Source organism: Ovis canadensis, chromosome 19, assembly GCF_042477335.2.
Source record: "Ovis canadensis isolate MfBH-ARS-UI-01 breed Bighorn chromosome 19, ARS-UI_OviCan_v2, whole genome shotgun sequence".
In the NCBI taxonomy this organism is placed as follows: Eukaryota; Metazoa; Chordata; class Mammalia; order Artiodactyla; family Bovidae; genus Ovis; species Ovis canadensis.
The window spans coordinates 26,575,162-26,597,360 of NC_091263.1; the positions used below are offsets into that span (position 1 = coordinate 26,575,162).

At 49.1% G+C, this 22,199-nt stretch overlaps 1 protein-coding gene across 5 annotated transcripts in view; it reads right to left on the reverse strand.

The window, feature by feature from the left end:
- SCN5A (sodium voltage-gated channel alpha subunit 5) overlaps nt 1-22,199 on the reverse strand; it is a 105,194-nt gene that overhangs the window by 12,492 nt on the left and 70,503 nt on the right. For all 5 annotated transcript variants that reach the window (XM_069561497.1, XM_069561494.1, XM_069561496.1 and 2 more), the window contains 5 exons: nt 19,851-19,971; nt 18,800-18,954; nt 8,138-8,311; nt 4,188-4,310; nt 2,069-2,350 (listed from right to left, as the gene is read on the reverse strand). In XM_069561497.1, coding sequence (XP_069417598.1) covers nt 2,069-2,350; nt 4,188-4,310; nt 8,138-8,311; nt 18,800-18,954; nt 19,851-19,971 — 855 coding nt within the window. The remainder of the gene's footprint in view (nt 1-2,068; nt 2,351-4,187; nt 4,311-8,137; nt 8,312-18,799; nt 18,955-19,850; nt 19,972-22,199) is intronic.

Genomic DNA, 22,199 nt, shown 5'->3' on the forward strand with positions numbered 1-22,199 from the left:
CTGCAACAAGGGAAGCCAATGGGAAGCCCACACACGGCAGCTAGAGAGAGCTGCCGCTTGCTGCAACTAGAGAAAAACCCGGGCAGTGATGAAGGCCCAGCACAGCCAAAAATAAACACCATAAAATTATACACGAAAAAAGCCCTGACTGTGTTTGCCAACTTCTCTGTGTAAACATTCCCATCATGGCCAACCTCAAGTTGCCAAAGTGTTGTTACTGAACTCAGTGCTGGGAAGAGAGGCACAGGAGCACAGCATTGCAGTGTTTCCATGGTGTGACTATAACAGGCGTGCGTAGCCTCAAGAGCATAGCTGAGAACAAGCGGCAACGGCAAGTTTTTATTTTCTTTCAATATCGTTGAGTTAATTACAAGTTTATAACTCTAATTTTTAATAATGGCTCACAAAATATCGGGAAATATAACAACTGGCTCTTGCGAGGCCACACTCGCTGGTTCTGGCATGGCAGGAAAGAGGAGGCCAAACAGGACAGGGTCCTGGTGCCAGTTGCATGGACGGCCCCAGTCTGGGCTGCTAGGATGATTCAGAGCTGAGGGACACGCTTGGTGGTGAGACTGACTACCTAGCGGATCTCATCTGTGTCCTCGGCATAATCCTATTGTGTCCTGAGCCTCTTTTCAGGGTGTAAGCTGGTCTACACAGATTTCCCACATCTGAGAGGTTTTATGAGTCAGGGAGGGTGGATGGGGAAAGCAAAGCAGCCATAGAGAAGGCAACTGCTTCAGCTTCCTGTGCCACGGGGCCTCACCCGCACAGAGAGGCCTGGAGATGCGGTGGCACCTGCTGGGGACCACCCGAGGTTACAAGGTGCCCATGACCGAATTCTTCCTAGCCACTGTGTGGTTGTGTCTGCAATGGCAGGCAGCTCTCAGACTACAACAGGGGGCTTTCCTTCTAAGTGTTGACATTCAGAAGGGAAGGCTCTCTGGGTTGGGCTCTAATCCTGTTCCCCATGAGGTATTTCAGGGACTCTGGAGAAAGCTACTCCTGGGATTTAGGAGATGGGTGAGGTTGCTTCCCTGGTGGCTCAGAAGTAAAGAACCCACCTGCCAATGCAGAAACTGTGCAGGAGGCTAAGATTTGATCCCTGGGTCAGGAAGATCCCCTGATGAAGGAAATGGCAACCCACTCCAGTAATCTCACCTAGGAAATCCCATGGACAGAGGAGCCTGGTGGGCTACAGTCCATGGGGTCACAAATAGTCGGACATGGCTGGGCGACTAGACAACAAAAACAACAATGGAGGTGTGAGGGGATGTGCCGAGTTTCCCTCTGCTCAGCACTAGAGACCGGTGTCTGGGCTTTGCACTGGGACAAGAAGAAAAAGCTGCAGCTTTACGTGTTAATTTCTGCTGTCAAGGCTACTCGTATGCTATGCGTTATAGTCACTGAAGCCATCGTCCTCACAAATCAATAGAAACGTTGGTAGGGCCGTGAGTGTTTAAACAGCTTGCACATTAGAGATGAAAGTAAATATATTCTTTTAAACAATGCAGGAGGAATCCCTGCCATGTATAACAGAGGGGTGGCCAGAGTCACAATGTTGCTAACAGTTCAGTCCCTGGGTGCCTGCGGTCATTCATCTGCCGCCTGTGCTATCGCACCGCAAACTGACAGTGCGAGGAGCCACCCTGACTGCTGCTGCGGCTGAGCCGCTTCAGTCGTGTCCGACTCTGCGCGACCCCACAGACGGCAGCCCACCAGGCTCCCCTGTCCCTGGGATTCTCCAGGCAAGAACACTGGAGTGGGTTGCCATTTCCTTCTCCAACGCAGGAAAGTGAAAAGTGAAAGTGAGCTGGGTAAGATGCCGCAGCATGGAGTCCCACGCGATATTTGGAAAGTGTAGCATCTTCCTTAGGAAGGAACACCTGGCACCTTCCCAAACAGACGAGAAGTCTCTGGAGAGTCTTTGGGCGACACAACCCTATTGTGAGGATCCAGAGTGGCCCCGCTGTCCCCCTCCTGCCCACAGCCCAGGGGAAGGTGCCTGTCGCTGGTCAGCCAGTGAGAGGAAGGCAGTCCCCCCACCGCCCGCCACAGGACTCACCACCTGCAGAAGGGCCAGGTACCCGGCCCCCACGTTGTCAAAGTTGACTTTCACCTTGGTCCAGTACAATTCGCCAGTCACGTTGAAAGACTCACAGTCGCTCTTGTTGTTCACGATGGTATAGTTCAGGGGCAGGTCTCCCTCGGTCTGGTTGATGCATCTCCCAAACTTCCCCGCGAAGAGGTTCACACCCATGATGCTGAAGATGAGCCAGAAGATGAGGCAGACGAGGAGGACGTTCATGATGGATGGGATGGCGCCCACCAGGGCGTTGACCACAACCTCAAGTGGGCAGAGAACAGACTCAGTTTCTGGGGGCGCTCAGCATGTACACCCTTTGTAAGACGGCCCCCCTCAACCTACTAAACCCCCTTGGTATAGGTCCCTGTGCGGGTAGGGGTGGGGAACATTCCCTGTCACCAAGGAAGGACGGCCCATGGCTGGAAGCTCTGGTGGGCAGTGAGAGAGAACACACGTGCCTTCTGCTCTGCATCCCACACTCACACAGCTCAGAGCCTCTTCTTATCCTTCATAGCCCTGCCTGGAATCCATGACCTTCAAACTTAACTTTCAACACGGTCTCTGCTACATAGTACGCCAGAAATCTGATGGGGAAGAAAGGGTCTCTGGAGACACACTCTCTGAGCTGAGTTTCTGGTTCATTTTGGGGCTGCTGCTCCTGAGATGGATGAGTGTTCGCCCGCAAAGTGTGCCTGGGGGATCTCCAGGTGGTGCGCGTGGAGGGTGCTCTGACGGCCCCCTCACGTGGTGATGGGATCAGGGCTGGCAGGGCGGTGTGCGCACACTGTGCCTCTGACCTCTCCAGGGAGCGGCCCTCTGACCCCGTGGAGCCATGGCCCCATGCTCTCTTCATTTAAACTCACAGCTCCCAGGAGAGGCATCCTTGGCAAAAAGAACTGGGGACTTCACTCCAGGGAGGGACCTAGTCCCCAGCTGTCTGTGAGCCAGGAACATGTTTGCCACACAAACTGGAGGCGGAGCTGGCGTGGGGCTCTATGGTGGGTATGGTGCCAGGACGGGTCATGCGGACACGTGCAGAGGAAGTGGGGGGGTGCCCCTGGCCCAGCATGCGATGAACATGGGAACAGGGTGAGGAACCAGCTTTCGCACTTGTCTTTGGCTGGCTCTGTGGCCAATAGCCACAGCAGAGGCGATCCTGGTAACTAGTGTCTCCCCCATGTCCCCGTGCCCCAGAACCAAGTGTTTTCTCTCCTATTGCACATTTGGGAGCATCTAACTTAGGTCGGATTATTCACTTGTGAATGGCTCCCCACCAGAAATAAGCAGTTTGTTTCTCCATGGATTGGGGATGTGGGCAAAGTTCAAAACCATCAACCGAATGGGGCTGTATAGTGGTGTCTTCTGGGTCAGTGAGAGACACACAGAGGTATCTGCTAAAGTCACAACAGAACCGTGCACATTTCGTACAAACAATAAAAAACAAAGAACATACTCACACAAACATATAGGCTTGCTTTCTTGCTATATATCACGGGTAATGTTTTTTCTTGGTGGGCTTTTAAATTTGCCTTAAATGTGCACATTCTTCGGTAAAACTTAGTGACTGGAAAAAAGGCAGAGCTCTCTGCACTTAGAAAATAGCGCCAAAGAGTTTACTAAGCAAATCAAACTGCTCTCTGATCGGTAGGACTACTGGCTGCTTCCTTGCTTGCTTTATCCTCACCAGCCCTGCCCTACTGCCGATCCTGGATAGAGGAGAGGCAACCTGTGTCTGTCAGGAGGTGGGGGACACAGATGAGCACATGGAGCCAGGGCACCCACAGACACGAGGCCCCATGGGAGAGCAGAAACTGAAGGGGCCCCGGGCTGGTGGGGCTGGGCTGCAGCTGAGACGCCTGCGGTCCAGCCCTTGCTTCCTTTCCTTTGTCCAGCGCTCTCAGGCCCTCGTGGAGCCCACAGGGCTGAGGCATCAGGCCTGGGGGGAGGTTCTTACAGCTCTCCACCTCCGGGCACCTCTAAGCCCAGCCGTACCTCCTGGAGATCTCACACATGTTTGCAGCAGGACAGCAAGTGAGTCTGGGGGTCCCCTTTATGGAGCCACCACCCACTGCTCCCATGAGGAGAGCACCCCTCTTACCCTCATGCCCTCAAATCGTGATAGGGCTCGCAGGGGTCGGAGAGCACGCAAGGTCCGCAGTGACTTGATGGGGCCCATCTCAGCAAAGCCCAGGGCGTTGGCAACCAGGCTGATCAGCGAGACCTGTGGGAGACAGGGCGGTGAGGCCACGAGGCCAGCTTGAGACCGGTGGCAGGGCTCTTGGCCCACCGAACTCAGGCTGGGTTCAGTGAGAGCCAGCCAGTGAGAGAGTTCAGCTCTCTCCTGGACAGGAGAGAGCCTCCTCGTGTCCAGGCTTTATGGTTTCCGGCTGGATCGTCTTCACAGGCTGTCCTGTGCTGGGCCAGCCTTCTCCAGGGCCAAGAGGCTGGGGCCAAGGCCAGGCGTGTCCCAGCTTTCAGGCCTTCACCAAGGGCCTGTTGTGTGTACTTCACACACGTGTCTGTGATAGCTCCACCACCCCAGGCCTTGGAATGCATCTCCCCATTCTACGGATGAGAAAACGGAGTTCCAAAGCCACCTGCTAGTGTGGAAGAGCAGGGCCACAAAGCCTGGGTGGCTTTAGGTCCCCGTGCGCTTTCCTTCAAATCAGATTTTTGGGCTGGCCCCTCCCCTCCCCCAGAGTAGACTCTTCGCGGGAAGAAGGACCATCCTGAGTTGAATATGAGCAGACAGACCAACCTGGGGCATTTCCTCAAGGCTGAACCTTGCAACATTCTATCATCTTCAGGGAAGAGAGGCTCAGACGGAGCCCCTGCGGACTGCTCTCTGCTTCCTCTGCCCTGCCCCCACCGGGACATTTCTGCCCCTCGAACCTGATCCTTCTAAAGCTCCATGGGCATCCAATCCCTCCTTATGTCACTGCTGGCCAGTGACCGCACGTTGGAAGTGACCTCCTGCCGGACCTCGCCGGCTATCACCATTACCACCACCCGGCTCTGAGGGCAGCCTGGGGGTGGGGAGGGGCCATGGGGAGTGGGGGGGAGGTGTGACCCCCATAGCCTGCTCTCAGGCTTGGAAGCGCAGGTTGGGAGAAGGCTGGGCAGAAGAGCTTGGAGGAGCTGCCTCCTCCAAGGACTCCCAGGATGGACTTCCATGCTCCCCCAACTCACCCCTCGAGGATGCTGGTCCCCACTCTGGAGAGGGCGAGGGGCCTCTCCCAGGGACCTGCTGCTGAGGCCAGGGTCCCAGGGACCAGGTCTGGCCAGGCTCCCCAGCTAGTCCCCAGCAGGCCGCCCTTGTCTGTTCCTTCCCAAGCTTGCCCCGCCTTTCCACCCGATCTCAGCTGATGGCAGCTCCATCCTTCCAGCTGCCCAAGCCACAAGCCTTGGCATCATCCCTGCCTTCTCTCTGTCTCACACACCGACATCCAACCCATCAGGATTTCCTGTTGGCTCTGCCTTCAAAATATGTCAGAAGTCCAAATATTTCTCACCGCTTCCACTGCCGCCATCCTGGCCAGGCCACCGTCATCTCTCCCCTGGATTATTGCCATGGCCTCCCAACCTTCCCCCTGCTGCCACTTCCCCTCCCCTGGACAGGGTGATCCTTTCATAATGAGTCAGATGATGTCACTCTTCTGTCCAAAGCCCTCCAGTGCCTCCCATTTCATTCGAAATAAAAGCCCATGGTTTTTCAAAGGCTGCACGCATTCCACCCCATGCAGTCTGGCCTCAACTCCTGCACTTCCCGTCCCCTCTCCGCTGCTCCCGCCACTCTGCTCTCCTTGTGGTTCCTCAAGTGTCCCAGGCACTCTCCCACCACAGGACCTTTGCACTGCTGCTCCAACCTCTGCTTGGAATGTTCTGCAGACACCTGCCTGGCTAGCCCCAACTTCCTTCAAACATCGCCACAGTTGGCCTATTTCTAGCCCGCTTGTTTAAAGTTGTAATCTGGGGCTTCCCTTCTCCCGGAGTCCAGGCCCTCCTAATCCCCTTCCGTTTGCACTTCTTTTTCTCCATGTGTCCATCACCAGTGTAATATTATATAAAGCCGGCTCATGTGTTATGTTTCCGGTTCCCAGCACCTTCCTCCACGCAGGCAGTGACTTCGTCTATTTTGTTCCCTGAGGTCCTCAGCATCTCCTATAGCACCTGCATATAGGAGATGCTCGGCAGTTTTTAAAAACTGCACGAATTGAACATGGAAACCCCTTTCTCCAGATCTTGAGGCCTGAAGTCCACCATTTCCATGGGGTGTGGGGATGGGGGTGGGGGGACATGGCCAGCGTCAGGAAAGCTGGATTCCAGCACCATTTCCTTCTCCTTTTTCTTGGGCCAGGCCCTTCTCTGCCACGACCCTCAGTTTTCCTCTCCACAGGCTGATTCTCCAATCTTGGGAATTTCAGGCCCTAAGGCCTGGCCTCAGCTAAGTTCTCCAAAGTGGCAGAGGGTGGGAGTAGGGTGGGCTTCCCCAGACATCTTTGCAGACTCTGTCTGGCCTGCCCTGGGGGAGTTAGTCCCATGAAGCTGCAAGAACAAACAGGTGGGTGAGGGGGCCAGGGCAGAGCTGCCAGGCTCCCAGGCCTTCCCACAGCCCCTTGGCAGGAAGCCCTCACAGTCCTTTCTGTCACCTCAGGGAGGCTCTGAGGGCCCCAGGCTATAAGCGTACCCAGAGCCCCTCCCTGACGGCCACCCCAGCACCCCTTACCCCAGCATTAGCATCTTTTCAGCCACTTGTGGTGGCTTGGAGTCTCCTGTGAGGAGGCCCACCCATGAGGCTCTGTGTCTGCACGCATGCTCTAGCTCAGGGGGCCACTCAAGCTTGACCTTCCACCGAGGCCTGACCCCGGCCAGGCCCACTGGCTGTCGAGTCCCCCCCTTGGGCCTCTGGGGCTGCTGTAGGGGCTGAACACAGGCCTAAGCTGGAACTCTAGGAAGCAGAGCCCCTGCACGTGGGCAGAACCTGATGCCAAGCCCAGAAGCCACGGACGTCTTCTGCAAAGCTTTTCCCAGCTTGCACATCCTGGCCCACGTTCTGTTGTGGGAGAAGCACCACAGCCAGATGGTGAGCCCTCACTTGGGCCCTTCGCCATGTTCCCTCTGTCCTCAGGGAGCACAGATCCAAGGCTGCCCTGCACCCTGAGCCTCAGTTCTCCCCCCATCACCCTCTGGTTACTCTCTCATTTGACTGTACTCAGGAGCCCCGCAAGACCCCAAACTCACCCTGCTTGCACCCAACAAGGTTCCGGGGCCTGGGGAGCTGTGGGGAAGGGGATGCATTCCATCTGCCCACCGGGTGCCCAGAGGACATGCCAGCCTCCTACCCCAGGCCGTTCTGGACACATCAGAGACTGGCATGGCCTGCCAGCTACCAGATGCCCTGGGGCAGCTGGCCGGAACCCCTCACCCAGCCCATGTTCATGGCTTTCCTCCTTCTTGCAGATGACTCCACCCCGACTCATCCTCCCCGCTGTGGTACCTTCTACCTGAGCCAGGACGATCTCCCATCTGCCCAGCACCCCTTCCCCAAGCCCCTGCCCTCTGGCCTTTGGTTCACTCCGTCTCCTGTACAGACAGCCCCCTCTCATGTGTAGACATGTAGGCTCTTAACTGGCCATGTGTGTAGCGGTCCTGATGGACACTCCACAGGGTGGCGCGGTGAGGGCTGTAATACAGGCTCGTCAGTGCCCTGCTTCTGGTGGTCCTGAGAGGGTGAGAACTCATTCCTGCCCTGGCTCACAGCCCTGCCAGGACTGTATGCACTGACCCCCACAGTGAGTCCAGTTTCTCCCAGGAGCAGGGCCTATATTTCCCTGTCCCCCGGCTGGGGGTTCTGACTGCCTCCCCTCCGTGACCTCAGACTCGGATCTCCTGCCCCTCTGCCTGCCTTGCAGCACAGCCAAGAGCCTCCACGTCAGCCTGCCGAACTCCCGCCACCTGTCCTTCTGTCCTCCGATCCCTCAGCCTCAGCTCCTCTCGCACTGGCAAAGGCGCCCCCGCCCCTCTCTTCCCTTCAGGGGCCACACTTACGTCCACGATGAGGAAATCAAGCCAGCACCAGGCGTTGGTGAAGTACTTCTTGAAGCCATAGGCCACCCACTTGAGGAGCATCTCCAGCACGAAGACGTAGGTGAACATCTTGTCGGCGTACTCCAGCAGGACCTTGATGGTCTTCCGCTCCTCCAGGTAGATGTCCTCAAAGGCCTGCAGACCAGGGTGGGCAAGGCAGACATGGCGTCCCGACCCAGCTGGTCCCAGCCCGCACGAGCCTTCATCCCTAATGGCCTCCCTCCCCCAGGAGGGCAGGGCGGAGGAGACCGCACAGTGGAGGGGCTTCTGCGGCATGCTGTTTGAGTCCCGTGGGCACCATTGCTGGGTCAGGAAATGATGTTACGTGGTGTGTGGACAACAAGGAAGAATGTGTAGTGAGAATGCTTCCACCTTCACTTTGAAGAGCAAGTCTCCGGTCAGTGCTAGTGTGTCCATCGTTAAGGTCTCTCTAAAACAGCTCACAGCCTATTGTCAGAAACAGCATACATCTATCTGCCCCTGCCCCCCTCCACTGTGTTTTTACTCTCTTTACTTTGGGCATTTACCTACTTTTCATAGGAAACAATATTGGTTTCCAGTGACAACAATCATTCAAAGTTGCCCTTTACAATAAATTTATTTAAACAAAAAACCAGTGAGTGTTTATATTGAATGCAAAGTTTCACAGAAGTGATAGTGAAGGCAGAAAATAGATAGGAGGACTAGGAAACACAGGACTAGATGAAGTCAAGCCTTCTGTAATCCTCAGAATCTGGGAGTCAGTGTGTCTAACAAGCTAGCTGTTGGTCTTTCCCCACCTCCTCACTCCTGCCTCAACCCAAATCCCTGGGCCGAGAGAGACTCGGATGGCCTCCGCTGCCCTCTTCCAACTCCAGGCTTCTGATGTGTATCTGCCCCTCCCCCAGGATGTGCTCTGAGGCTCCCAGTCTAGGCAACTTAACGCATCACTGAGGGCCCTGGGGAGTGCCCCCATCTTTCGCTCTAGGCCTCCCTGTGCGACCGCAGGGCCTCTGTGAGCTACAGTGATCCAGGGCCCCAGTGCCGTCAGCAGTGCCCAAGGACACACTGCCCAGGCAACACGTGGTTAACCTGGTCTGTGTAGGTGGGACAAAAGGATAATTCAGGTCCCCAGGTGGGGTTTGGGGATTCTTCAAGATAAAAAGTAGGCATTTTTCTTCCTGATTATAAAAATATATGTCTTTTATAAAAAAATGAAATAATACAGAAATTATAAAAAAGAGAATAAACAAGAATAATAACAACCTCCCCCCACAAACAACCCAATCGAGAAATGGGCAGAAGACATAAATAGACATTTCTCCAAAGACGGCATACAGATGGCTAACAAATATATGAAAAGATGCTCAACATCACTCATTATTAGAGAAATGCAAATTAAAACTACAGTGAGGTACTACCTCACGCCAATCAGAATGGCCATCATTAAAAAGTGTGCCAATAACAAATGCTGGCGAGAGTACGGAGAAAAGGAAATCCTCCTACACGCTTGGTGGGACTGTAAGTTGGTGCAGCCACTGCGGAAAAGAATGCAGAAAACCAAAAATAGAACTGTCATACGATCCACAATCCCACTCCTGGGCAAAGACCCAGACAAAACTCTAATTCAAAAAGGCAAATGCACCCTCTATGTTCACAGCAGCACTATTCACAGCAGCCAAGCCATGGACACAACCTAAACATCCATCAACAGGCGAATGGATAAAGAAGATGTGGTCCATGTCTACAGTGGAACATTAGTCAGAAAAAGGAATGAAATTGGGTCACTTGTAGTGATGTGGATGGACCTTGAGTCTGTCATACACAATGAAGTAAATCAGAAAAACAAATATCTTGTATTAACGATATATATGGAATCTAGAAAAATGGTGCAGGGCAGTACTATTTGTAGGGCAGTAACAGAGATCAGCCCTGGGATTTCTTTGGAAGGACTGATGCTAAAGCTGAAACTCCAGTACTTTGGCCACCTCATGCGAAGAGTTGACTCATTGGAAAAGACTCTGATGCTGGGAGGGATTGGGGGCAGGAGGAGAAGGGGGCGACAGAGGATGAGATGGCTGCATGGCATCACTGACTCGATGGACGTGAGTCTGAGTGAACTCCAGGAGTTGGTGATGGACAGGGAGGCCTGGCGTGCTGCGATTCATGGGGTTGCAGAGAGTCCGACACGACTGAGCGACTGAACTGAATTGAACTGAACAGAGATGCAGATGTGGGGAATGGGCGTGTGGGAAAGGTGGCGGTGGGGACAAGGGAAGGGCGGAACAAGCTGGGAGACATATACATACATACATAGCATTGACATATATACACTGCCACGTGTGAAACAGCTAGCCAAAGCAATCTTAAGAAAGAAAAACAGCTGGTGCAATCAAGCTCCCTAACTTCAGGTTACATTGCAAAGCTACAGAAATCAAAACAGTATGGTACTAGCACAAAAAATAGGAATATAGATCAATAGAACAAGATAGCCCAGGAATAAGCTCACACACCTGTGGTCAATTAATCTATGACAAAAGAGGCAATACTATACAATGGAGAAAAGACAGTCTCTTCCATAAGTGATGCTGGGAAAACCGGACAGCTACATGTCAAAGAATGAAATTTAGAATATTGTCTAGCACCATACACAAAAATAAACTAAAAATGTATTAAATACCTAAATGTAAGATCAGATGCTTTAAAACTCTTAGAGGAAAACATAGGCAAAACACTCTTCGACATAAATTGCGGCAATATATTTTTGGATCCACCTTTTAGAGTAATGAAAATAAAACAAAAATAAACAAATGGGACCTAATTATACACAAAAGGATTTCTACAGCAAAGGAAACCATAAACAAAGCAACCCACAGGATGCGAGAAAATATTTGCAAACAAAGTGACCAACAAGGGATTCATCTCCAAAATATACAAACCGCTCATTCAACTCAATACCCCCTAGAAGCCAAACACTCCAAAGGAAAATGGGCAGAAGACTGATAGACACTTCCAAACAAAGCACACAGGTGGCCAAAACGCACAGGAAAGGGTGCTCCACATCACTAATTATTAGAGTAACGCAAATAGAAACCACAAGGAAACCAGTATCACCTCACACTGGTTAGAATGGCCATTACCAAAAAGTCTACACACAGTAAGTGCCAGAGAGGAACCCTCCCACACTGTGGGTGGGAATATAAATTGGTACAACCACTATGTATTCAGTATTGAGGTTACTTAAAATGTAAAAGCAGAACTACTATATAATCCAGCAATTCCACTCTCGGGCATACAGCTGAAGAAAACTACAACTTGAAAAGATGCAAGCACCCCAGCATTCACTGCAGCACTATTTACAACAGCCAAGACATGGACAACCTAAATTCTTAATTGACAGAGGAATACGGATATACAATGGAATATTACTCAGCCATAAAAAAGAATAAAATTTCCATTTGCATTATGGATGGACCATGGAGATTATCACAGTAGGTTAAGGCAAAGAAAGACAAATATCATATGATATCACTTAAATGTGGAATCTAAAAAAAAAAACAACAAAATGATACAAATGAACTATTTATAAAACAGAAACAGATTTAGACACAAAAACACTTATGGTTGCCAAAGGGAAAGGTAGGGGGCTGGATAAATTAGGAGTTTGGGATTAACATGGACATACTATTCTATATAAAACTGATAATCAACAAGAACCAGCTGTATAGCGCAGGGAACTCTACTCAATATTCTGTAATAGGCTATATGAGAAGAGAATCTGAAAAAGAATACGGGTATATGTATATTTAGAGCTGAATCACTTTGCTGTACATCTGAATCTAACACAACACTGTAAATGAACTATATTCCAATATAAAATAAAAATTCAATTTAAAAAAGACTACATATAAAGTTAAAAATAATGAGGTACACATGTAAAAGAAAGTAAAAGAAAAAAGAAAGCCCTTGCCTATTCCAAAGGCTGGGGAAAAGATGACCGTTCTTTTCTTTCTATTTCTTTCCTTCTTGTTTCATTGTTTTATATCATAACTTAAAAAATCTAATATATTTTGGTAAGGAGCAAATTATCTATTTTAATATTTTTTTCCAGAGTGACTTGTCAAGTGTCCTAACACTTTATTAAAGAACCCACTCTAAATCCACAGAGTAGAAGTCGACACTGTAATCTACTACACTTCTATATTTGCTTACGACTTCTGTGTGGTTCCATTGCTCTCCTGGTCTATTTCTGAATTAGCGTCACACAAATTTTCCTGGTCACTTTTCATAATTTTTAAGATACATTTAAACAACATTTTGTCATATTCCCTTCAAAACATTAGAAATTTATTACTGCATTGAGTTTATCAACTGTTTAAGAACTAATTCAGTCTTTCTGCTCAAGGATGGAGTATATTTTTAGTGTGTTTATCTGTTTGTTTTCCTTTACACTCCAAAGGAAAGTTTAATAGTTTTCTTCATGTATCTATGTTACATTTCATGTTATATTTATTCTCAGTTATTTTATGTTTACAATGCCTGGCATCTAAGGACTATTGGAGAAATGTTACTCGTGACTCAATGTTTCTATTCCAACAGCAACAATTATTTGTACATTTGTTTTATAACTAGCCATATAATGTTTTTAATGAGTTTTAAATTTTTCTCTAAGCAATCATTATCTACAAGTAATGATATACTCGTATTATTTTAAACTCATCTTATACTTGATTCTATTAACTTCGGTTCTTCTACTTTCCTATTTTTATGCTGCATGTTTAGTTTCCTTGATTAACTGCACTGGCTAGTACTTCAAAGTTATTATTAAATAATGAAAAACAGCTAAAAGGTAGTTAAATCATCTTTTTTTTCTCCTTGACTTTAATAAAATGTTTTTAGTGCTTTACTTACTACTAATGACGATGCAGAAGTTAACTTGAAATTAAGTTTTTCATTAAGTAAAGGAAATCTATTTTATTTCTATTCTTACCAAAGTTTTAAAAATCAAGCATTCACTGAGATAATTATACGGCTTTTCATCTTTATCTGATTCATGTAAATAGATTTCCTAACAGGGCGTCCTTCTGACTTTTTAGGATATACCTCGCTGTGACTCATTTAATCTTCTAAATATTTTACTGAATCCTATTTGCATGTATTTTAATATTTTTGCATGACTACTCACTAGTATAGAGTTTGAAAACTAGTGTGTTGTTTTACTTTTGGTATACTTAAGGTTTTAAAAATCAGCACTATTAGCTTTCATAAAAATAATTTATAGATTTTCCATCTTTTTTCATACTCCAGAAGATTTTAAAATAGAATTTAAATTATTTTCTTCCTTGAAAGTATGAAAGAATCCACTCTTGGAGATGTAAGAGATTAGATTAGCTAGTGGTTTATTGATCACTTTAATTTTTCAAGGAATCAGCTTTGGAATTTTATCAATTTTACTATTTATTTTCTAATTCATTAATTTGTTTTTACTTTATTATTTAATTTGCTTTCTTTAAAATTATTTTGTTGTTATATTTCTAATTTCTTGAGTTAATAAATTTATTCTATTTAACAAAGAAAATGTTTAAGTCTATGAATTTTAGTCACCACAGCTTTGGCTACACCCACATAAAGTTTTAGCAATATTGTTACTTTCTAGTTTCTTCCCCTGCCCCAAGTCAAAGTTTTTTCTCTACCTCTATTTTTCCTTTCTTATTTTTTTAGATATCAGGAGGACAAAACTGGTTGAATCGTAATCTTTGATGACACACTCCCATATTTGGTTTATGAACAGTTTCTTTACTTCTTTCAGCTCAGTCGCTCAGTCGTGTCTGACTCTTTGCGACCTCATGAATCATAGCACGCCTTATTAATAATATAATGAACACCCATGAACCCTCCATGAAACTATTTTGTTTAATCCAGAGTTTGAGAATATGTTTCATGTTTCTACAGGTTTATTTTTAATCTTCCTATTTTTGCTACATATAGCAGTTTTCTTATCTGTAATATAGTACCTACCTCACACGAACTAAATGTATTAATGCTTGTAAAATGTTACAACAGAGCCTAGCACATAGTCAGTACTATTTAAGTGTTAGCTATTATTGTTATTCAGTTCAGCTCAGTTCAGTTGCTCAGTTGTGTCCAACTCTTTGTGACCCCATGGACTGCAGCATGCTGGGCCTCCCTGTCCATATTCAGTTCAGTTCAGTTGCTCAGTCGTGTCCGACTCTTTGCGACCCCATGAATTGCAGCACGCCAGGCCTCCCTGTCCATCACCAGCTCCCAGAGTTCACTCAGACTCACATCCATCGAGTCAGTGATGCCATCCAGCCATCTCATCCTCTGTCGTCCCCTTCTCCTCCTGCCCCCAATCCCTCCCAGCATCAGAGTCTTTTCCAATGAGTCAACTCTTCGCATCAGGTGGCCAAAGTCCTGGAGTTTCAGCTTTAGCATCAGTCCTTCCAAAGAAATCCCAGGGCTGATCTCCTTCAGAATGGACTTGTTGGATCTCCTTGCAGTCCAAGGGACTGTCAAGAGCCTTCTCCAACACCACAGTTCAAAAGCATCAATTCTTCGGCGCTCAGCCTTCTTCACAGTCCAACTCTCACATCCATACATGACTACTGGAAAAACCATAGCCTTGACTAGACGGACCTTAGTCGGCAAAGTAATGTCTCTGCTTTTCAATATGCTGTCTAGGTTGGTCATAACTTTTCTTCCAAGGAGTAAGCGTCTTTTAATTTCATGGCTGCAGTCACCATCTGCAGTGATTTTGGAGCCCAAAACAATAAAGTCTGGCACTGTTTCCCCATCTATTTCCCATGAAGTGATGGGACTGGATGCCATGATCTTAATTTTCTGAATGTTGAGCTTTAAGCCAACTTTTTCACTCTCCTCTTTCACTTTCATCAAGAGGCTTTTTAGTTCCTCTTCACTTTCTGCCATAAGGGTGGTGTCATCTGCATATCTGAGGTTATTGATATTTCTCCTGGCAAGCTTGATTCCAGCTTGTGCTTCATCCAGCCCAGCATTTCTCAAGATGTACTTGGCATATAAGTTAAAAATAAGCAGGGTGACAATACAGAGCCTTGACGTGCTCCTTTTCCTATTTGGAACCAGTCTGTTGTTCCATGTCCAGTTCTAACTGTTGCTTCCTGACCTGCATACAGGTTTCTCAAGAGGCAGGTCAGGTGGTCTGGTATTCCCATTTCTCTCAGAATTTTCCACACAGTCAAAGGCTTTGACATAGTCAATAAAGCAGAAATAGATGTCTTTCTGGAACTCTCTTGCTTTTTCCATGATCCAGCAGATGTTGGCAATTTGATCTCTGGTTCCTCTGCCTTTTCTAAAACCAGCTTGAACATCAGGAAGTTCACCGTTCACGTATTGCTGAAGCCTGGCTTGGAGAATTTTGAGCATTACTTTACTAACATGTGAGATGAGTGCAATTGTGCAGTAGTTTGAGCATTCTTTGGCATGGCCTTTCTTTGGGATTGGAATGAAAACTGACCTTTTCCAGTCCTGTGGCCACTGCTGAGTTTTCCAAATTTGCTGGCATATTGAGTGCAGCACTTTCACAGCATCATCTTTCAGGATTTGAAATAGCTCACCTGGAATTCCATCACCTCCACTAGCTTTGTTCATAGTGATGCTTTCTAAGGCCCACTTGACTTCACATTCCAGGATGTCTAGCTCTAGATGAGTGATCACACCATCGTGATTATCTGGGTCGTGAAGATCTTTTTTGTACAGTTCTTCTGTGTATTCTTGCCACCTCTTCTTAATATCTTCTGCTTCTGTTAGGTCCAGACCATTTCTGTCCTTTATCGAGCCCATCTTTGCATGAAATGTTCCCTTGGTATCTCCAATTTTCTTGAAGAGATCTCTAGTCTTTCCCATTCTGTTGTTTTCCTCTATTTCTTTGCATTGATCGCTGAAAGGCTTTCTTATCTCTCCTTGCTATTCTTTGGAACTCTGCATTCAGATGCTTAAATCTTTCCTTTTCTCCTTTGCTTTTCGCCTCTCTTCTTTTCACAGCTATTTGTAAGGCCTCCCCAGACAGCCATTTTGCTTTTTTGCATTTCTTTTCCATGGGGATGGTCTTGATCCCTATCTCCTGTACAATGTCACGAACCTCATTCCACAATTCATCAGGCACTCTATCTATCAGTCCATATTAGGTTAGATCAAATTTATTAACTATATCTTTTAAGATATCTCATTGTCTCATTCTTTCTATACTTGATTAGCCAAGTACTAAACAAACGAGGTAAAATCTCACTGTATTATTGTACTGTTGCCACTTTTTTCCTGATTTTACTTTATATAAGTGCCCCAAATAAATATATTCATAATAGTTGTGTTTTTATTATAGGTTGGACCTTCTTTTTTTTAATCTCAAGATTTTTACCTTGAGTTCAACCTTGTTTAACATTAACAGACAAAAGCACTCTGATTTTTGTTGTCATTGTTTACACTTTCCTGCTATATCTTATTATTTCACTTTTAATATTTCTGAGTCACAGAGTTTCAGGGTTGTACTTTGAGAACACACAGCTGTAGTTTTTTTTTTTTCTGATCCACTTAGAATCCTTTCCTCTTAAAATGATGAATTTTATCCAGTTACGTTTATTAGTAAAACACATGTCTGATCTTGTCTTTGCCATATTATTTTGTTTCCTGATTTAATGCTTCCTGGTTCCTTCTTTTCTCCCTATCTTTTGCTGTAAAATCTGTGTTCTCAAAAGAAATTTTTTTCCCTTCAGCAATTTCAAAGTGATACATAGTCTGCTTTCTGTTAAACAAGTTTATAACTTTAAATAACACACTCTGACTTATTTTTCTCAATATATCATTGATGTGGATTTCTTTTTTTTTTTAAACAGTGCTTGGCTGTCTACCCTGATGAGATTCACCATTTGCTTGCCAAAACACCTCCTCACTTATGCCAGGCTGAGCTTTTCCTCCACAGCTCAGATTAAGTGGCTCTGGCTGCCCTTGTTTGTGGCTGTTTAAAAACAAAATTCGTTAACATATTGTCAAATCCTCCTTCTCTGAAGCCTACAGAGATTTGGCTCTAGCCGATGGTAAAACAGCATGTAGCCTGTAAGCAGCGGCTCCAGGCCCAGTGGCAGGACAGGACAAGGGGATGGGAGGCCCAGAGGTTTAGAAGTGGCACCCTCAGTGTCTCCGCATGGCCTGGCCCCACAGAGGCAGTGTGTGGGTGGCGTTAGTCGCTTGGTCATGTCTGACTCTTTGCGACGCCATGGGCTGTAGCCCACCAGGCTTCTCTGTCCATGGAATTCTCCAGGCAAGAATCCTGGAGTGGGTAGCCATTCCCTTCCCCAGAGGAACTTCCCAACCCAGGGATCGAACCCTGGTCTCCTGCCTTGCAGGCAGATTCTTTACCATTTGAGCTACAGGGAAGTCTCGGAGGCAGCAGCAGCATCAGCTGGAGGCAAACAGCCCAGGATCAGAGTAGCCCTCTCACTCTCCCTATCTAAAGTCCAAAGCACTCCTTGTTAGTTGCTCATTCATGGGGCTCTCATCTCCCCAACAATATTGGGTTCTTGCTGCTTCTGGGCTAGTGAAGTTTCTGTTTCCTCTGCCTTCCTGATCACCCCTCTCCCTGTTCACAAGTACCTTTCACAACCCTCTCCAGGGCTGTTTCCATCTCCTTCTAGAAGGGCTCCGAGAGATGAGTAGGGTGCTTGGGAACCAGTTGGGGCATCTCCAGAGGGCCTCGCTGTTCCTCCTGGTCTCACCAAACCTCCCTGTTTTCCATAGTCCAGCTCCATCTGCTTCCTCTAAGGAGTCTTTCTGATTGTTCTAGTTCCCCCTGACCTTCCATCATTCTGAGTCATCTACTCCATTCTTGTTCTCCTCTCTCTGGAGCTGATCTCTGACTATCTCAAACCTGCTGAATCTGGTTTCCCCAACTAGACTAGGAGTCCCTGAGGCCAGAGCCGGGGTCTCTTCCTCCTATTGCCCCTCCATGCATTACAGGACCGGTAGATACAAGAAGAGCTTAGTAAAGATCTATTGAACAAATGGAAAGTCAAGACAAAGGACTTGGAATCTGACTCTCTGGGCTCAAATGCCACATCTGCTGCTTGTGAATGGTGGGGCTTTGGGTAAGTTACTTAATGTTTCTACAAAGGGTTGCTATGGGGATTAAATGTGATAATGTGTGAACCACATAGCTTGGCCTCTAGCCCTAGAAGACATGAGTGGAGCTACCAGTGGACTGTCAGCCTGCATTGTTAGCTGCACTGAACCAGCCTGATGGGGTGTCAGATGCTGCGTGCAGGTGGGTGTGTCACCAGGGCTCAGGTGCAGGTGGCTGGTGACCCGAGACCTGTGCCAGCTGTGCCCTGGGATCTGGGAAAGTCACTTCCCTCTGTGGAACAAGGAGGGCTGGACAGATGACCTCTGCCATGATCCCTTTCTGCTCTGACCTCCATACATGCTGTGGCGTTGACAGTGTGTGAGCTGGCCTTCATTTGGGGCCCTGGGGGCGGGGTTCATTTTCAGCAGAGGCCTCTGCCCCTGTTTCTAACCTGGCTTTCCAGCTGGAGATGCCCTTTCTCTGCTTGCACCCTCTCCTCGCCTCCCGCCCACCCTCCACCCCTAGGAGGGTACCAGCGCGCCACTGCTGAGCAGGATCATGAAGATGACGAATGTCTCAAACCAGCTGTGCTCCACGATGCGGTAGCAGGTCTTGCGCAGCCTCCACCAGACCTTCCCGGGGGCCTGTGTGGTGTCCACAGTGCAGCAGGGACAGCGGCGGACACAGCCTGTGGGGGAGGGAGAGGGCTCAGACCCAGCCCAGCACCTGCAAACGCCTACATCAGACAGCAGGAAGTTGGGCACTTGAAAGAATGACTGAAAGTGGTTACAACGATGGATAATGAGCTGGGCCACGTGGGGGGCGGGTCCATGGTGGGGGGTGATGACTGCGGGAACTGCCCTCAGGAGGCTTCACGCAGCAGGTACTCCATGGAGAGGGTGGATGGACTAGGCTACCAGTAAGTAGATGAAGGGCCTGGCAGGTCTGGGCCAGGGCAAGGCTGGGGTTGGGTTGGGCTCCAGCTTGAACCGTGCTCACCCGGACAACTCACCCCCTGGGGGAATGTTCCAGAATCCCCTGGGGTGCTCGGTCCCTGGACTTTCTCCATGTTTGCAGTTTCTGAGCCTTGGGAAGGGCAGACTTCTTATTGACAGTCCCAAAGGGTGTGCCACATGGAACACAAACCCTCATTTTATCCCCAGCTGCCCTCCAAATATACTATGGATTCATAAAAGCTCCAGATGCTGTCACCAACACGGCCACATGTCACACCCACCTTGAATGTTTACAGAGGGCCTACTACGTGCCAAGCACTGTGCCACAGCCTGAGGGGATGGGGGAATTAGACCAGTCCCTGCCGCTATGGGGGCCCCCAGTCATACCACCAAGCCACAAACGCAGCCAAACACACTCCACACTCCACAGTGGTCCAGCCAAACACATCTGAAGGCACACCTGCCATAATTCACGTCACGGGCAGGTGGGGAGGCCCCCAGGGTCTTGAGGAAAGGGAAAAGGATAACAGGCATCCAGGCCAGAGCGGATTGTGACGCAGGAGCTTCGGGTCCTCCTGCCCCTCTGCGCAGGGCTGAGGCTGGGCCATAGTGCCAGCCGGGGCCGTACCTTCAGTGAAGCAGTCCTCTGGATCTTTGACATCCTCTCCGAGGTCAGGGATCTGCTCCAGGAGGTCAGCAGTGTTGGTCATATCTGCTGTGCTCCCCTCAGAGTAACTGTCTTCTGGAAGCTGCAGGCAGGATTGTGAGGTGGGGTGGGTGAGCACATGAGTGTAGGCTCTGCAGCAGCCTCCAGCCTGGGGCTCCCAGAGTGGAGATGCCTAGGCCATCCCCCACGGCACACCTGGAGAATCTGAGCCCAGGGGGATGGGAACCTGCCATGAAGCTCACCGGGGCTGGACCTTAGGGCCCCTGGGTCAGTGATTCTGGGCTGCTGGTGTCTAGGGCAGGGGTGCAGGGGTGGGACAAAGGTTCTGGGAAAACCCCAGGAATGGGGAAGGCATCCAGGTGGAAGTGAAACAGGCATGAGGTGCAACAGGGACACACACTGGGATGTGGACACAGTTGCAGCCCAGCACACACACAGGAAACAGGCAGGCCACGCCCAGAACAGAGTCAGCTCCAGGGTCAGAGGCACACACAGGCACCGCGTCAGACATGCAAAGGACAGGCCAGGGACCCCAGCCCACATTTCTCACTCAGTTCATACAGGTGCTGGTGTGAGGCACACAGCCTAGAGCAGGAAGGTGCTGGAACCTTCCCCGCCTGGTCACGCAGGTTTCTGTGGCCCTGATCCCACATAATCTGATGATGACAGGTATGTGCCGCTGCCCTTGCGAGCACCTCTGTGTGTCATGTGTGGGCACCCGTGTAGGAGTGCTGTAGTTCTGCCCAGTTCCCCTCTTTGGGCCAGTGCACCTGTCTCCAGCTGCTGCGAACACTGTTTAGCTGACCCCATCTCCAGAAAAGTGCCTTTAGCCAAGGACCTGCCATCCTTGGAAAAAGTTTGGGAGTTACAACCCGAGTCCAGGGTGGCTGACACCCAGTGACTGACTGATATGGAAGAGACCCAGCTGAGGCTGGAATCCAGCCAGCATAACATCTGGAGCTGCTTCTTCTGCCTTATCTTGCTTTTCTCACTTCCTTACAGGTCTCTCCTGAGGGCACCCACTCAATGAATCATTTGCACAGGAAGCCGGGCTCTGGCTCTGCCTCTGGGAATCCACCTTAATGACAAGTGTGGCAGGGAAGAGGGTTCTGGGGAGGAAGGAAGCCTTCCTTTGCTTCAGATCACATCTACAACACCCAGCTCAGTTGTCCACCTCATGCTGCTCAGGCTCCGCTCCACTCTGGGGAGAGCTGGTTTGAGTTCTTGGGCAGCCCTCGCTCTCAATGCTGCCTTTTCTCTTCCTTCCACAATTCAGTCCACTGCTGTCTCAAAGTCCTCTTTAACCTTGAGATTGGCTGTAAGGAGTGACTGGATCCTGGTGAAAATGTAGAGTGCCCCTGGGTGCAGGGCGGTTTCTGTGCTTCTGAGGTTCGCGTCCTTACTCCAGCTTCGTGCAGTGCTGAGCTGGGAAAGGCACAGTGGAGGGTCTTTGGGCGCCTTTTCTTTTCAGACACTAGAGCTGTCACGTGAGATGACAAGTTCTTGGGATTTCCCGGGCAAGTGAGATGAGGGGTCCTTCTCCTAGGAAAGTCCCAGCCCACCTGGCTGTCTCCTCATTTCCACTGTGACTTGATCTGAAGAGGTGATGGAGGTACCAGACTTGCTCAAAGGTCAGCATTCCAGTACGGGAGCCCCTTCTGTCCGTGACCTTCCGTCCCTCCCGTATCTTCCTGTTCCCTCCGCCTTGGTGTGTCAGACCCTCCAGGAGGACAAGTGTGACCTGCACAGTCAGGGCGGTGATTCCATTAGGCCCTTGTACTCCCAAACTGGTCATGAAAACAAAGCTTCCCATGGGCCCATCCCATGAAAGGAACAAGACAAAGGAGAAATGTTGCCTTGGGGCAAGTCACCGCTGCCGGACTGAGGCTGAGGTCAGGCTGCAGGACAAGGGCCCTGGGCACGGTCTCTGAGCACATGACCTCCACCTTCCTGGGTGCTTGGCAGAGCAGGGTTGGGGTGTAGCCAGCAGTGCCACAGTCCAGTTAGCTCAGGGGCTGCAAACCCAAGTGCTTACGGGGCCAGGCAGGTGATGGAATGAAGGCAGGCAGGTGCGGTCTGGCCAGTCGCAGCTTTCTGGCCGGTCAAGGAGGCGGTTACACCCTTCAGCAGGGAAGCTCTTCTTCCGATATTTTTTTTTCAAGACAAGCCAGAATGCAGACTTTTCATAGAAAAGCCTCTGGCTTTTAAATGTTGCTCGCTGTTGTCTTGTTATTCAGTAGCTCAGTTGTGTCTGACTCTTTGCGACCCCATGGACTGCAGCACGCCAGGCTTCCCTGTCCTTCACCATCT